The following is a 16,880-nucleotide window of genomic DNA, read 5'->3' on the forward strand; positions in this document are numbered from 1 at the left end:
GTGTGTGTGTGTGTGTTTGTGTGTGTGTGCGCGCCCGTGCGTGCGCGCCTTTGCCTGTGTGTGCTGCTGTCGCTGTCATCACAGATGTACCCCCAGCTGTCACTCCATTGCTCCGTCTCTTTGCTCGCGCACACGCGCGCTCTCCTCCTCTCCCCCTTCTTCCCCTCTCCTATCGGCTCCCTCTGTCCCTCCCTCTTTCCTTCTCAGTTTGTTATTGACCCAGCAGCCCGGTCCCCTTGGCAGCGGCGGCAGGCATTCCTTCTCCCCCGTGCTTTGTGCTGCGCTCCAGGTCCCTGCTCCCGGCGGACTGGGGACTCAGTGCCCACTGCGCTCCGCTTGGCAGGGCTGACTGGATTTCTCCAGGAACCCCAGGAGGGTCTCACTCTCACTGGACGCATGGTTTAGAGCTACTTGATTTAAGGAGCTTGTGGTCAGGGTGAAGAAAGGTGAGTGCTGTTCGCTGGAGGGAAGGCATGAAGGGCCGACGGGGGTGCAGGGTGGCCGGGACACGGGGAATGGGGCCCATCTTTGCTGGGTCTCCTGGCCTTGCACAGACATGTTACCTCCTGCCTGGGAGCAGTTGCTGGGATTGGGGAAGTGCTCAGGACTGGACATCGGGGCAGCCCAAAGGCATAGGGCGCAGGACTACTCTGACCTCACAGTGTTGGGGAGGTGAGCTGGGGCAGGGGAGGGGAGAAGAGAGCAGTGCCAGTGCCAGATGACAGGCCCGGGTGGCATAGAAACCAGTCCCCGCAGCACGGGGAGTGCCAGCCAAGAGCCCTGTGCCGTCTGCCTGCCCAGCTCAGCATTCACAGCCCGAGGAGCTTGGGTGCTATGGGAAAGGGGATGCTGGTGACAGAACTGGTTCAGAGCGTGGCTTGGGTGGGGGGTGGCAGGCTGGAGATCTGAGCTGTCTGAGGTATGGGAATAGACCTCGGGGGCCCAGCCTCTTTGCTGGATGTCCTCAGTGTGGAATTGCTGGCCTCCAGGCTGCTGTCCTTGGACAAGGGTGCAGAGGAACCCTTCCCTAGCTGGACATGGCCCCACACGGCTGTGGGGGAAGGTTCCCTGGTGGGGGCGTGGCTGGGAGTGGACAAGGGAGAAAAGCCTTGCAGCTCTTCCTTGGCAAAGCCAGAGGCCCTGCTCCCAGCCCTTAGGGGGACCAGGGGCAGGGGGTGGACCCCGGCTCGTGAGAACTCACTCGGGGTGTCTCCCAGCTACATACTGGGTCCTCTATCTGTAAATGGGTTGGGAAGCCTTATGCCTCCTTGGTGGGAGTTGTGGACTTAGCCTCGGGGGAATGGGTGGTGTACAGCCCGGCCCTGCCCGCCTGGCATTCTGACCCACTGAGGCATGGGCATCCTGAGCTGGTGTAGGAAAACTGCTCTCAGCAGCCCCAAGCCCATTTTGACAATGCAGAGAGGGTGGTCTAACCGGGGGTCCCAACCGCCCAGCTCAGTTCCAGGGGCTGCTTTGTCTTTTCTGTGAGCTAAGCTGTCTGAGTCGGCAGGGGGCAAGGGGGGGGGATGGTGAGGGTGGCACCTGGCTGTCAGGGCGCATGGGGCATGGCTTTGGCATGACTCAGATTGACGCCCAGGAGCTTAGATAACTACATTGGCAGGGAGGGGGGGAGGGAGGGAGGGAAGGGAGGCTGAGCACGTGGAGGGGGCGGGGGAAGTCCAGCAGGAGGGAAACCCGAAGCAGCTTCCTGCTCTTCCCACCCCACCTCCCCACTGCTACAGTCTCCAGCATTGCCAAAAGAGGGAGCCCAGGAAAGCCAGCCTGGGGGTGGCAGGAGAAGGAGGGACGTTTCTTAAGCAACCGATCTGGTTTCTTTGGGGTTTGGCTGGAAGCTGTGTCTGGGGCCTGGATGAGCAAATCTCGTTCCTATTTCCGTGGCACCAAAGCCAAGGAGGGGCCAGGTGGAGCTGCTTTGGGCAGGATGGGTAACATGGGCTAGAGGCAGGGGAGGGCCTTTATGTAATGTTGGGGTGTCTGGGGAAGAAGGAGTTGTAGTTCAGTCAGGTTCTCCCTTCTTGGGGGTCTCTCTCCTTCTACCTCAGATCAGGCTTCTTCTGCCCCCTGCCCAAGACCACGGCCTGAGCCCCTAGACTGACCTCAATGAGGACGCTTAGCTGATTCACAATGGAGAGGGGCTCCAGGGAGGAGTAACTGGGGGCTTTTCTGTTCGGATTCCCAGAAGATCTGTTTGGGATCAGGACTATTCAACAAGGAAACCAGGAGGCAGCAAGCTTGGGGTGAGAATGGGATATGCTTTTTAAAACGAACCAGGAAGGTCAGCTGGTTCCAAGAACAGACAGAGAGATTTGAAAAAAAACAAACCTGCTCCATGCTGCCTGGGCGGTGTGTCATGAGGGTGACAGGCAGGAAGAGACTAAGCATGTTTCCTAGAAGGGCCCAGACGGCCAGACTGGAGGCAGCAGGTGGAGAGGTCACCCTGCATGGTGCCCACCAAACAGGGCTCAGCTCGGGCCCCCCTGCAGTCCAGGTCCCCCTCCCCCCTCTGGGCGCCTCTCACCTGCCCGCGACCTTCACCCGTCTGCAGAGGGAAGTGGGTGCGCAGGTGACCACGAAGGCCCTTTCTGCTTCTCAGTTCTGTGACTCTTGGATGCCGAGGGCGTGCAGAAGCCTCGTCCTCAACTAGAGACCCTTGACTGAAGGGCGATCCTGGTGGAGGTGAATGGCAGAGCAAGCATGATGTCCTAGGAGTCAGGGACCCCCAGGCTGAGGTTCAGTGGGCCTTAAGCGCTTGTGTGGTTTGGACACTGGACTTGGGATGACGGACACGACAGAATCATCAGGGGAAGGGTGTGGACGCCAGGCTGGCAGTGGGTGTGTTGGAGGTTTCTAGCTGAGGTCTGAGCCTGCCTCACTTGGAAGACTAACCTCTGTCTGCAGGAGAAACCCCAAGGCACGGGAGCGCAGAGAGGGCACCACCCCACACCCTCTGGCCCAAGCACTCTGTGGGCTGGGGCTCTGGCAGGCTGCTCCTTGCCTGTCGCCCGTGGGGCTGGGTGGGGGGGGGGATGCTCCCAGTCCCCAGGGGATGCTGCTGCACCCACTCAGCACGGCAGGAGCACATGGAGCGTTCTGCTCTGACTGCTGCCTCCTGTTCCATCACTATCCTCCACCCCTGGCTTCCCTCCTCACCTCAGCACCGGGCCCTCCCCCCGAAGGGGTTCTAGAAAGCCCCCTCCACGTTCTTTCCTAAGATCATGGCCACCTGGGACATTTCCGCTCTGCATCGATGAGCTTACTGGAAGGAGGGGCCCTGGACGGGGTACTGGGCTGGTGTCTCAGTCCAGTTCAGCTCAGCTGGCTTCTTCACCAGCAGGAGGGGCGTCAGAGCACCTGCTGCCTGGTCCCCTGAGTCTGGGGGTAAGGACTTGCTGCATAAACTGTGAAGAGCTCTACAAATGGAAGATTGCCTCTCCCGTGGCTGCCTTTCCTTCCTACACCTAGAACCCCTGCCTGTGAGCAGATCAGGAGCAGAATGGACCCATTCTGCTCAAAGCTACTAACTCAGCTGTAGCTTTGTCCCCAGGCTGCTTGATCACAAAGCTGTATTCATTCTTCCCCTGCTCAACCTGACACAAGTTACTTCATTTCCTTTGCCTCAGTTTTCCCCAACTGCAAAACCTCAGAGCGTTGTTCTGAGAACTAGGAACACTATAAACAGGTGTTTGTGGCTATGGTAGGTGCTTCTCCTCACACAGGGGCTTTCTGAAGGAGGTTAATGTCAGTATCCTCTGCCCACACCCCCCAACCACCCTTGCCCAGGTCATGGCCATTCCCTAGATGGAGCCTGGGAGGACGGACCTGCACGCCCTCCCGGGAGGTGCCAGGGCCTGCCAGGAGAGAAGCCATCTGTCTTGTGCTTCTCAAACTTGAGTATGGTATTGAGTGTATTGAGTAATTCAAATTCTAGTTGGGTGGGCCTGGGGTGGGGCCTGACCGTCGTATCTAAGAAATTCCTAAGAAAGGCCCACAGACCATATTGAGTAGCAAAGGATTCTCAGGGGTTCTCCCTTTGATTGCTTGTAGTTCCTCAGCCCCACCATGTCCTGGTTCTCTCAGCAAAGCCCAGCGAAGGAGGCCCAGTGCCCCGGCGGGGCCCGGCCCTTCTCTCTGGTGTCTCTGTCCCTGGGGCTGAGACAATGAGCGTGTGAGGAACAGGAGCAAGTCCAGCATCCGAGAGGCTGCGGGACCTGGAGATCTTTCTGGCAGGGCCTCCCTGCTCTTTTCTGTCCCCCATTCCCTATCCTGGGTGCAGGGACTTCCCTCTCAGACAGTGTAAATTTATTCCAGCAGCCGGGCAGTGCCTGCTGCCTCAGATGCTCTCCTAATGTAGGTCATCCCCTTTCCTAATGAGGCTGAAGACTTCTGGGGGTGGGAAGGGGTCCTTGGGTTGGAGGTGTGCTTGTGGGCAAAGGGCCAAGGAGGCAGGAAGCGCTGGGTTCTAGCCCCATATCTCCCTAAAGGTCACTCCCATGGTGCCCAGGGAGGCAGGGCCAGCTCAGTGGGGGGCACAGGTACCGTTGCCCCACTCCCCACCCCTGGACCTGGGGGACTTTGTTTTCATCACATTTCTCTAGAGATGCTGGGGTCAATGGTGTCCTGTCACCTCGGAAGATGATGCCTAGGGGTCTGCCTTGTGCTTGCTGGTCAGCCCCTAGGCCATGGGGTGACACTGAGGTCCGGGATGTGTGGGCGGGCTGGAAAAGGAGAAGCTGCTTGAAACAGAGGGGAACAGACTCAGGTGGAAACGGGGCCTGGGCTTGGGCAAGGGGATTCTCAGCCCCCTGTGTCCTTGCAAGAAGCTGGAAAGAGTGGGAGCAGAAGCCTGGCTTGGGTCTTCAGCAGCCCTCTGGGTCTGAGTATAGAGAATGTTCGGGAGTGGGGGCTGCCTTGTGGGGTTTTTGTTTAGACCTTACTTCTGGGTTGGAAGTGTCCCCGCACATCTGTCTGCTGGGGGCTCTTGCTGCTTGAGTGTTGGCATCTGATGGGAAGCGCTGGAGGGCTGCCAGTGGGCATGCGTGTGTGCACGTATGTGTGTGCGTGTGCGTATGTGCGCACGAGCACGTGCCTAGCTGCACAGCTCTCTGTGGGTGTGTGTCTGCACCATGTGCTGTGTTGGGTGCTCCAAGCACGTGTCTGGGAGCCTCTGTGCACCCTGCTCGGTGTGCACATGAGCGTCTCCCCAGAAGGGCCATTGCCGGGTGATGATCACCAGGGAGCGGACGAGCAGCCAGACTCAGACTTATTCTGATCTAGCATGTGACCTTGGGCAAATTGGTCATCATCTCCATGCCTTGGATGGCCACTAACCTGCCTGATACTGTGATACTGTGTGGGTGCCATGAGCTCTGGCTGTGAGGTTCTTGTGGGAGTCGGAGGCTCTTCCAAGGGTCAGGGCCTGAGGGACACAGAGAGGGTGGACACTGCTGTCCGGATGGAGGTCCGGGAAGGCTGTGTGTGCGAGCGTGCCCCACCATGAGCATCCCATGATGGGCCATCTGCTCAGGAATAGGGAAGGAGTCCCATGTGTGAGGCTGGTGGGACCAGGAAGGAGGTGTTACTTAGAACTCGTGCAAGCTGCGGTCCCCCTCCCCGTGGAGGAGGGGAGCTAGGGCTTCCTCACAGCTATCATGGGCTCATGTCCAGGCTGGGCACGTTCTCCTGAATTATCTTCTAAGGTAATGTGTACTAAATATAGTAGACGTTAACTCTTCTCCCTTAATTAAGTTGATCTGCACAGAGATTCCGCCCATGAAGTCTTAATGTCATCACTTTCAGAGAGAAGATAACTGAGGCTCAGAGAGTTTACATGGTTTGCTAAGGCTGCCCAGCTAGGGAGCGGCAGGACCCGAAGGGAACCGGAGGCCTATGGGCCGGGGCTGGCAAGAGCTGCTGGGGAAGACACTTGAGCTGCTTCCAGCCTCTCCTTCATGCCTCAGCCCAGGGTCTGGGACCCATCCAAGAGGCGGTGGGGGGCACCGGGCTGCTCCCCACACCCCACATTGGGGCCCAGTTGTTGTGACAGACTCTGCCAGCCCTTAGGAGGCCTGCACGACCTGGAGCCCCCTATCCCCCAGTGGAAGAGGGGGAAAGAGACCAACCAAGACCCCCTCCCCACCCCAGGCTCCCCTTGCTGGGAGCAAAGTTGAGGGTCCCATGGGGGTTGCTGTGTTTTAAGTGGGGTTTGCCACTGGAGGTGGCTCGATTCGAGAGTGGGGGCTGGGGAGGCGCCGAGAGACACCAGAAATGGCAACAGGCCCCCAAATGCCCGAGGGAAACCCGCTTCACCGGATGCAAGATGTCAGAGCTGACTTAGCTTCCCAGCAGTCCCTCTACCTCCTCAGCTGCCTGCTTAACTCTGCCCCTGGCTCTTCCAGATTGTTGGGGGGAGAGTGCAGTGGTGGTGGTGGGGGGTGCGTGTGAGAGCGGAGGCTGTGACCGGGATCACAGAGGGATGAGCAGGCCACCAGAGGAGCCAGCCAGGAGCAGTGGGCTGATGGGATGCTGGCCCTTTGGGAGCAGGAGGGGCTGGGCAGGGGGCAGAGCCTTCCCTTCCTGCACCCGTCCCCTTCCCCACCGTGTCCCTGCTTGCTGCAATGGTACCACTGTCCCCCTTTCCCTTCCCTCTGATGGGGCTGGGAGAGCTGAGGCTCTGGCCTCTGTCTGAGGGCCTTAGCCATACCTAGAAGGAAATGGGACCACGGGAGGGTCCTCTTACTAGTCTTCGGGTTGGTGCAGGGCTGATCCTGAGACCCTAGACAGGGTGACTACCACTCTTTTGTCATCTGCAAGAGAAACCTGCTTCCTTGCCTCCCTGGGCCCCCTCCCAGCCCTCCTTCTGTTCTGAAAGCTCATCCTCTCCTTCCTGTCCCTGTCTCCTGCACGAACAGCTGCTGCAGCATGAACTCCCTGAGCTGATGAGTCTTATTATAGACCAGCGGGCGGAAGACAGAGCACCGCACCTCACCTCTCAGGCGAAGGTGGAGGGGAAGCCGGAGGCCAGCCCGGTGGCGGGAGCAGGGCCTGGGCCTCACGCCTGACCCAGCAGCAGACTCTGCCTCCTCGGGGGCCATGGTAAGAGCGGCGCAGGGACCGAGAACATGGTTACCGTGGCCTCACTCTGCTTACCTAGTAGATATGTCCCTTACTGTCCCACCTGTCACTTGGGGGAAACTCACAAAGGAGGCCCTATCACCCTGCAGAGCATTTTAGAGATAGCACACCAGAGAGGCCTCAAGAGAGGCCGGGTAGGGGACACCGGAGAGGCCACTGCTGGGGACCTCTGCATTGCACAGGCAGAACTCAGCAGCATGCCACAGCCCGGAGCCTGCCCTCTTTGCCACCCCAGTCACCCAGGGAGGGGGTTGGTTTCCTGGCTTCTCTGCCCCTCATTCTGCTCCTTCCCCCACTCAGGGAATCATAGCTGAGTTGAACGGGCGCGGGAATGACAAGGAGTGTAAAGAGACACCAAGCCCTCTCCTAACCCCTGGGCTGGAAAGGGGCCTCAAGTGCTGTTCAGCTCTTTCTCTCTCTCTCTCTCTCTCTCAGGACTGACAGGTAGCACACACTGAGGGGCTCTTCTCTCCCCGGAGGTACAGAGCCGTGAGAGCTGTGGCGTTCACCATGCTGGCCCGGGGCACTGGCCCCGAGCAGAGGACCAGGCCTGCCCTGCCATGGAGGCAGATCTCCTGTGAGTACAGTGGGGCAAGGGTGGGGGTGGGAGGGGGCAGCTTGGCATGCAGTGATGCCCGCCAGGCTGCAGGAAGCTCTGATCTTTCTGGGATGCCCAAGGCCTGAGAGCCAGGGGTTACCCTCTACAGTCTTGCCCATGGTACTGGCATCTGTGGCAGCCCAAGAAAGAGTTGCCATTGGGACCTTCGGTGGTTAAGTCAGGAGCTGAAGGCCATTCCTGCACCCAGGAAGTCCACCCCCACCCCAGCGGTCTGGCTTGTGGGAGTCCTGCTGCTCTAATGGCGAGTCTCCCTCTTGTCTTCCATTGACTGGGTGAACCTAGAGGCTTCTGTCTCAGTCTTCTTTGCTCTGAAATGGAGAGAGCTCTTGGATTGTGGTGTTGGAAGGGCCATAGGGGTTGGGTCCCAGCCTTCCTTCTGTATATGGGGAAATGGGATCTCCATTTCCCATAAGAAAGCCTTGTAAGTTGTCGGGCTGAAAGAAGCTTGAGAATTCTCATCAGGAGAGGCAAAGTGTCCAGGTCACTGAGGACTAGCCTGCCCAAGGCTACATGATAAGAGGTAAGAAATGGTCCCGAGGGACATTTTTCTGCCTGACTTCTCCCTTTGCTCACTTGGCCCGGTGATACCGTGGCAGGACCAGAGCAGCCTGAATTATTCACCACGTGAGAGCGGCTGATCCCTGAGCCACTCAGATCCTGTTTCAACCTCATTCTAGAATCACTCAACACCTCGCAATACAGGATTATGTTTTCTTGTCACCAGAGCTTTTACGTCACCCTGAATTCCTCAGGGGTGGGGGGAATAATGGCTTCTGGTTATGACCCTTTTGTGAGGGAAGCTGGATGGATTGAATTATTTTCTGGGGAAAGTGAAGCCTGAAGAATGTTGATTTTCAGATGGCACAGTGGGGAAGGCTGAAGTGATCAGAGGGGTAAGAAGGTGAGAGGTAGCAGCAGGCCACCCCATGTGGCCAGGAAGGGTCACTGGTCAGCTCCCCTGCCCATGACTGTGCTTGTTCCTCTGGAGAATGAGGCTCAGGTGTCAGCCTTGCAGTCCACCCTCAGCTGTCACTGACCCCACCACAAGCATGGGGAGAGATAATCCCATACTGTTCCTTCAAGCTCTGTTCTTGGGGATACCAGACAATGAGACATTTACTGGACAGAGGCTCAAGACCATCCCATTCAGGCACTCAAGTTGGAGTGGCTGTTGGCTGTCTGAGTGGGATCACCTGGGCCATGAACTGGGCCTGATTCTCCATTGCTTCTCTGGCTAGGTTCTTTCCTCTGGACCTCTCTTTCGAAAAGAAAACAGCCACACTGCTGCTTGCTTCCCCTCTGCACCCCTACCCTCAACTTGGAGCTATGCTAGGCTCAGACACTCCATGTGTGAAAGAGGCAGAGCACAAAAGGGCCCTCCCACCCCTGCCCTTACAACCTCCCCTGCGCTGTCAGATCTGCATGAATCCCACATCCAAGATGGAGCCAGTAATTTGCCAGACCGGGTGCTGACTTGAAGAAGTTGAACTATTTTGAGCTTACCCATTCTCTCTTCCCTAGCGAGCAAACTTCTATGAGACTCAGGAAGATGCTTGAGGGGAGATTTGCAGTCACTCTGAGAAAGTGCTGCTGGACAATGGAATGAGCTGCTCTGTTATAATTATTCTCTGAGAGGTCCCAGCCCTTCCCCAGGCTAGACTCTGAGCTTGCTTACTCAGAGGGGTCCTGGGCAAAACATGGGCCCACAAAAGGAAAGCTGTTAATGGGTCCATCCTGCAGAAATGCTACCCCGCAACCCTGAGGGACAGGAGCCCAACTTAAGTGCATGGTTGATTTTAGAATGAAAATAAATATGAAACTTCTCCTAGAATCTATGATTTGCAGTCATTTGTGCCCAAGTGTTCTTCAGCATGGAAGTGGATTTGGGCATCTTATCCTTATCATTTCCACTGTGGTCTCCAGAGTGGGACCCTAGAGGGGCTGAGGTTCCTGGTCTTCATACTGTTACCAGTTCTCTTCTTGGATCCGGCAGCACATGGGAGGATGTAGGGGACAAGGGTGGGAACACCCCTTTGTGCTCTCCCTCTTACACATACAGTGAGTCTTAGCCTAGGGCAGCCCCAAGTTGGGGGTGGAGGTGCAGGGGGGAGGGAAGCAGCAATGTGGCTATTTTCTTTTGGAAAAAGGATCTTTCTCTGTGACACTGGGAGAGGAAGAGGGGAGCAGGTTTCTTTGACACCCTTACACCCTTTATTTGGTCAACATCTATGGTATCAGTGGGGTACAAACTCCCAAGGAGATCAACCAGGGGAGGCCCCGTGAGCTGGGGCATCCTTGTGGAACAATACTGCTCATCCTCTGGGCTCAGGCCTGCCATTCTCCAGGATTGTACTCCACTCAACTGGTTTCTTTGCCAGATGTGCTGCGAGGCAAGGAGCCCTGCTGACGCTGTGTGATGTCCAGTAATATAGGTGGGCTTCAGCTTGTTAATTATCTTTTTATGTGGTCAGTGAGGATTTGTGCATTGATTGGGGCTGTGGCCAAAGCAGAGAAAGTCAAGAGGCCATTATGTTACAAATTAGAAAGGACGGTAACCCCTGCCCATGACTTTCTTTCCCCCTACCCTCCAGGGTTCACCTGCTGGATCACGCTGTATGCTGTGGAGGCCCTCCCTGCCTGCCCCTTCTCCTGCAAGTGTGACAGCCGCAGCCTGGAGGTGGACTGTAGTGGCCTAGGCCTCACCATGGTGCCCCCAGACTTGCCTGCGGCCACCCGAACCCTCTTACTCTTGAACAATAAGCTGAGTGCCCTGCCAAGCTGGGCATTCGCCAATCTGTCCAGCCTGCAGCGGCTGGACCTATCCAACAACTTCCTGGACCAGCTGCCCCGGTCCATTTTCGGGGACCTGACGAATCTCACGGAGCTGCAGCTGCGCAACAACAGCATCAGGACCCTGGACAGGGACCTGCTGCAGCACTCGCCCCTGCTCCGCCACCTGGACCTGTCCATCAATGGGCTGGCGCAGCTGCCCCCTGGCCTTTTCGATGGACTCCCCGCTCTGCGCTCCCTGTCACTTCGCTCCAACCGTCTGCAGAACCTGGACCGGCTGACGTTTGAACCCCTCGCAAGCCTGCAGCTGCTGCAGATTGGGGACAACCCCTGGGAGTGTGACTGTAACCTGCGTGATTTCAAGCACTGGATGGAGTGGTTCTCCTACCGAGGTTAGTCCTGCCTGGGTTAAGGAATCGGGAGAATCAGCCATGGCCCAACACTTTTCCTGGAGGCTGGGCACTGACTCGGGGTCGATGTCCAGGGAGAAGGGGTGGCCCTACCTCTCCACTAGCTCCGGACTAGAAGAGTCTCCGCCTGGGCTCCAATCCATGGGCAGGGCAGAAAAGCTGGTGCTGCTTTCCCTCCCACTTTACTGCTCCGCTTTCTTCTTTGTGTGCCCCTCCCAGCTCCTAGCCTCTTTCCTCTTCTTTTTCTTTCAGACTGACTCACTGTAACTCGATCTCACTTCTGTAGGTATTGTGAGGCAACTTAATTTTTCTCTGCATCCCACCAGGTATGCCTCTGGGCTTCCCTGGCATGGTAGGAGGAAGAAAAACCACCCTTGCTCCTCTGAATAATACAGCAATTTCTTAAATATCCTCAATTTCAGGAGGGTGGAATATAATTTAAATCCACAGATAAAACCAAATTTTCGTTTTGATGATGATCTCAACGCTCTCTCCCAAGAAGTTTTATATTCACAGCTTTTAATAAGAAACCAAATGGCTTTAGTTTTACTCTTTCCCTTCCCTTTTTTGGGGAATGTTCTAGAATGAGCTATAAAATGATAAGGAGGGCAAAGAAGTGAGTGTAGTGGTTAAAAGTGCCAGATCTGGGTGTGATTTGTGGCTCTCTCCCTTAGTAGCTGTGTGATCCTGAGAAACCTCTCTGTGGCAGTGTCCTCATCTGTAAAATGGGTCAGATAACAGCTATCTGATAGAATCATTGTGAGGATTAAATAGTAATGCTTGTAAAGGTATCTTTTTTTCCTTTTAAAGATTTTATTTATTTGTCAGAGAGAAAGAGAGAGAGCACAAGCCAGGGGAGCAGCAGGCAGAGGGAGAAGCAGGCTCCCTGGCAAACAAGGAACAAATATAGGACTTGATCTCAGGACTCTGGGATCATGACCCGAGCCAAAGGCAGACACTTAACTGAATGAGCATCCGCCTGTAAAGTGTCTTGAAAAGTACTTAGCATAAAGCAAGTTGTCCATAAAACCTATTCATTTATTTGTTCGTTTGCTACTAGTAGTCATAACATAGAACGAATTTAGTAAGACAGAAATTGGTGCCCAGCACAAAGTAGATGCTCCCTGAGTATTTGCTGAATGAATGAATCCACATGAAAAGAATACCAATCCTTTCCACCAGTCTTGCTCCTTTTGTTTTTTGTATCCAGCCACATTTGCACAATATTCTCCTGTTTAGTTAATTAAACAATTTTACAGGGGCACTTGGGTGGCTCAGTCAGTTAAGCTACTGCCTTCGGCTCAGGTCATGATCATGGGTCCTGGGATCGAGCCCCGAATCGGGGTCCCCGCTTGGTGGAAATCCTGCTTCTCCTTCTCCCTCAGCTCCTCCCCTGGCTCATTCTCTCTCTCTCTCTCTTACTCTCTCAAATAAATAAATAAAATCTTTTAAAAAAAATTTTATAAACTGTAAAGTGCCATAAAATGTTGTCACTATGATAATTTCTCCTGTTCCTGTGAGTCAGGAAATAGCAATTAATACCTATATAGCTTCCAGTTTATAAATATCTTTTCATGTACATTATCTATCCTAATCCTTATAACAGTTAATCGAGTTAGCCATTCTTATTTTATGGCCACGAAAACCAAGACTCACATGCAACTAAATAAATTAAATTATTGGCGAGGATTCAACCTCAAGTCTTTGAATAGGAAGGTGAGGTTGCTTCTATCTCAACACCTCACCCCTGCCTGTCTGAAGGGGACCCTTAGACACAATGTGCTGGCTGTGAGACTTGCCACAAGTCCCCTAGGCAGTCAGAGGCACAGGGAACTAGAGGCCAAGGGTCTCAGCCCCATTTGTTATCCCTAGGCAACGTCCTTGTCTTTTTACATAGTCATCAGGAACTAAATTCTTAGCACCAAAGGGCCTGGAGTGGGAATGTCTATTTTTGGAACTTTTCAACAGTACAGTTGTTTTCAACCTTGCACTTCTTTAAAAAAAAAAAATTCTTGGGATGTTTTCATCAGCATCCCAGGAAAAACGTATCTATTATATGAGGAGACGGACGTACAGCAGCTGCTCAGGGAGAGGGAACTGGCAGTGAGGGGATGGCAGGAGCTATGTGGGAAGGGATCTCTTGTTGGCATCCAGATTTCACTGGAAGCTGATAGAGGGACAAACTCTGACTCTGACTTCCTAGGGAATTCTCCTGACCTACCACCTGTGTTCTGCATACACATTCTCTCCTGACCTCCCCAAGGCTCAGCCTGTGCGCCACACCCCCTCATTAGCACCAGCCCCCCTCCTTTGCCCTCAGGCGTCTCAGGGTTCCTTCCCAAGATGCCACTGTGCTCAGAGATGCTGGGGTGCTGATGGGCTATGGGAATGCTCTCAAAGAGGCAAAGACAAACATTCTCAATTGACATTTTTTCTCCCCATGCCAAAGAAATAATCTTGGGCCACCAAAAGCTTCCGTCTAGAAGAGTGGTGGCTGTGGTAGTGGCTTTTGACTTGTCCTTTCTGTGACAGGGAGGAGTGCTGGAGGGATGAGATACAGTGGGGAACAGTGTTCCAGATTTACAGATGGGTGGTGAGCAGGCAGATGGGGGCGGCAAGGAGAGGAGTAGTGGACCTGCAGCCCCGGCAGGGCTCTCGGCTCTCTCTTTGCATGGCTGAGTCTTTCCGAGCATCGGCCTACATTGGCGGTGCCGTACTCTCGTGGGGCAGTTGGACTCTGGGCAGAGCAGGCTGGACTGGAATGGTTGTGTGCTTCTCTTTTAAAATGGGAATGACGGCGCTATCCACTTTCTATGGCTTCTGCGCTGATGGAATGACCTGTTACGTGTACCTCACCGATCATGGTCCTTGGCCTCATAAATGCTGGTTGTTCTCCCTTCCTCTCCTCCTGCAGTGACTCCAGGACCAACTGCATTCCTGATTAACCTTCAGGGCCTTCTGCTTCGGGGCTCTGGGGATGGGGAGAGGGAGTCCAGGTTCCGGATGCCTGGTCAGCCCCAGCTTTTTTTCTCCCCTGGCTACAGGGGGGCGCCTGGACCAGCTGGCCTGCACCTTACCCAAGGAGCTGAGGGGGAAGGACATGCGCGCCGTCCCCATGGAGATGTTCAACTACTGCTCCCAGTTGGAGGACGAGAATAGCTCGGCTGGGCTGGGTATTCCGGGGCCGCCTTGCACCAAGGCCAGCCCTGAACCCGCTAAGCCCAAGCCAGGAGCTGAGCCCGAGCCTGAGCCCAGCACAGCCTGCCCCCAGAAGCAGCGGTATCGGCCGGTGAGCGTGAGGCGGGCCATCGGCACCGTGATCATCGCGGGGGTGGTCTGTGGCATCGTCTGCATCATGATGGTGGTGGCTGCTGCCTACGGCTGCATCTACGCCTCCCTCATGGCCAAGTACCACCGGGAGCTCAAGAAGCGGCAGCCCCTCATGGGGGACCCGGAGGGTGAGCACGAAGACCAGAAGCAGATCTCCTCTGTGGCATGAGAGCCCCACCCCACTGGCCTAGGTAGGAAGGGCAGGGAGAGCACGTGGGGGATCCCTTCCGTAAGGGCTGGCCCTTCCCTCCACTTCCACTGGTGCCCCCAGCCCTCCAGAGAGCAAGGCGTGGTGTGGGGGTCTCCATGAACTTCGAAGTCTCTGCGGAAGCTGCCCTTGTGCTCAAGGCTCTTGCTCATGCCCCTCCCGGGGCCACCAAGTCTCTGAACAGCTGGGGATCTCCCTACGCTTCTGACTATGGCTCTGTGTGCAAGTGCAGACTTCTGGACTCAGGGTTCCCCTGATGTCCTTCCTGCCCTGGGGCAATCACAGCTGGGTGCCTCTCCCCTTTGGCCCATAGGTGTGGGGAGGAGGGGATGAGGGGGCCAAGGAGTCAATTCCCATTACCCCCTTCTAAGCCAGGAAGATACTCTCAGCTGTCCTTCAGTGTCCAAGTTGAGTACAGCTTTCAGCCGCTAGCTCTAATGTACGCTCACACCAACCCCGGCATCTGGACCCAGTGCTTAGAAACTCAGTTATGACACACTCCCTTGGCTGAAGCCATCGCGTCCCTCTGTCTGCTACAGGCCACACCAGCCCCACTGTTCCCAGCCTCACTCATGCCCTCTCACACATGCCCGGCATCACCAGTGCAATTACAGCTACTGGAAATCTCTCTCTTTCTCTGTCCGTCTCTCTCTGTCTCACACACACAAAGAATCACACGGATATAGAGATCATGAGAACTTAGGGAGCGGTGACCTGTTTCCCCCTTGTGTCTCTGGCCATCAGGCCACAGAACCTTTCGCTTGCTTCCTGCAACCTTCTCAAGTCAACGGGGGGAGAAGCCCACACCAACAACATAAGGATTCCTTTGAGAGTCTCTGAAGTGGGCCAGAGTGGTGCTGCTGGCTGAGCCTTCCTGTCACCATGGTAACCCTCTCACACCTCTCCTGCTGGGTTTTCCAGGGACACCGGCCCAGAGGCCTTGACGCTGCAGCATGTGTGGATGGCAGCCTCCAGAGAGCCCAGGCCCATCCCACTGGGCGTTTCTTCAGCGCTGTCTAAGGACATCATCACTGCCAGGCCCCATGGGGATACCCACCAATTCCACTCCTATAGCCTGCAGCCCAAGAACCATTGCTCTGTACCCCTCACCCCTCCATCTTCAGCAGCTCCGGGCCTGGGACCTTGGGGTGGGGACTGGGTCATGACTGGTGGCATCTTGGGAATGCAGACAGCCTTCACATAAGCTCGCTGCCAGGGCGGACCCCCAGCAGGCCCCAGGGGCAGGGAGGGCTGCAGGTTCTGCCCAGAGGCTGCAGGGGTGGAGTTCCTTCCCTAGGGTTTTGTGTGCTCAGTCTGGCTTCCTGGAGTCTTTAATTGCACCTGGACTGGGCTCCAAACCAGAGCATGGGCTGGGGTCCTGTTTGTTACCTGCAGCCTACACCGAAGGGGCGGCAGGGGAGGAGACAGCTGTGCTGCTCTGCGGGACTTTGGGGGGCACGAGTGCCCTTGTGTAGGTTGGCCCTCTCCCTGTGAGTCTGATCACAGGTGAGTACTAGGTCTCCCCCTGCTGGACACCCGTTTTCCCACGGCTTCCTGAGAGTGGGGAGGCATCAGGCTGGTTTCAGGCTCTAAGAGAGGGGTCTTGCTGGAGGCCCCGGAAGAGGACTCCAGAACATGGAGGCCAAGAATCTGAGGAGGGACAGGGCAGGACAGGGCAGGCCCACCTTGCCTTGCACCCCCCCATCCTTTCACCTTATAGAGGATCATGGTAGGTGTGGGGGGCTGGGGGAGGGGCAGGGAATGCCTTTGAACATTGTGGGGGTGGAGCTCAGTGCAGGTAGCCTCCCCGGGGCTGGGGGCATAGTCTTCCTTCTTTTGGCTTTCCAGCTGATACCAGATCTAGGAATTTTCTAAAGGAAAAGGAGGGGAGGGGTGGGTATTGTCAACAGTGGTATCTTCAGCCTGAGACAGAAGATTTTTAAAGGCAAAATTATATTTCTGGTTTGTTGTTTCAGAAGAACAATAAAGACTGTATTTTCCTATGTACCTCCTGGTTTCCTTGGGTGGGGAGGGCATGCGGGCGCTGGGAGAGGGTCTTCCTATCCCCTTGTCTCCCCAGGCAGCGGCAAGAAGCGCTGCAGGACCTCACCCTAATGTCCAGAGCTCCGAAAGAAAGATGGGAAACTCCTGCCTGAGGCCTCGCCTGGGGGCAGCACCAGGAGAGGTGTCCATGGGGAGCTCTGGATCGAAAAGGGGTCTGTAGCTGATTGAGGCAGGTGGCCCATGGGCTGGCCTGGCGCTCTGAATTCGTGAGCCTCAGGCTGCTTTCACCGTGCAGCACTGCAGAGTGAAGGAGGGCTGGAGATCTGTCACTGTTCTGGCTCAAGCCAATCTACCCTGGCCATTGACA

At 55.8% G+C, this 16,880-nt stretch overlaps 2 protein-coding genes across 2 annotated transcripts in view; one reads left to right on the forward strand and one right to left on the reverse strand.

Annotated features, from left to right (window-relative positions):
- Window positions 1–16,880, reverse strand: part of CACNA2D4 (calcium voltage-gated channel auxiliary subunit alpha2delta 4) — a 113,675-nt gene that overhangs the window by 21,164 nt on the left and 75,631 nt on the right. The window lies entirely within an intron of this gene.
- Window positions 384–16,516, forward strand: LRTM2 (leucine rich repeats and transmembrane domains 2). Its single transcript, XM_032844423.1, has 6 exons — window positions 384–446; window positions 6,930–7,113; window positions 7,588–7,729; window positions 10,363–10,953; window positions 14,016–14,492; window positions 15,431–16,516. The coding sequence occupies exons 3-5, from the start codon at window positions 7,663–7,665 to the stop codon at window positions 14,468–14,470; spliced, it is 1,113 nt and encodes a 370-aa protein (XP_032700314.1). The 5' UTR covers window positions 384–446; window positions 6,930–7,113; window positions 7,588–7,662; the 3' UTR covers window positions 14,471–14,492; window positions 15,431–16,516.

The sequence above is a fragment of the Lontra canadensis genome, unplaced genomic scaffold (assembly GCF_010015895.1).
Source record: "Lontra canadensis isolate GAN:19392208 unplaced genomic scaffold, GSC_riverotter_1.0 scaffold153, whole genome shotgun sequence".
Lineage (NCBI taxonomy): Eukaryota > Metazoa > Chordata > Mammalia > Carnivora > Mustelidae > Lontra > Lontra canadensis.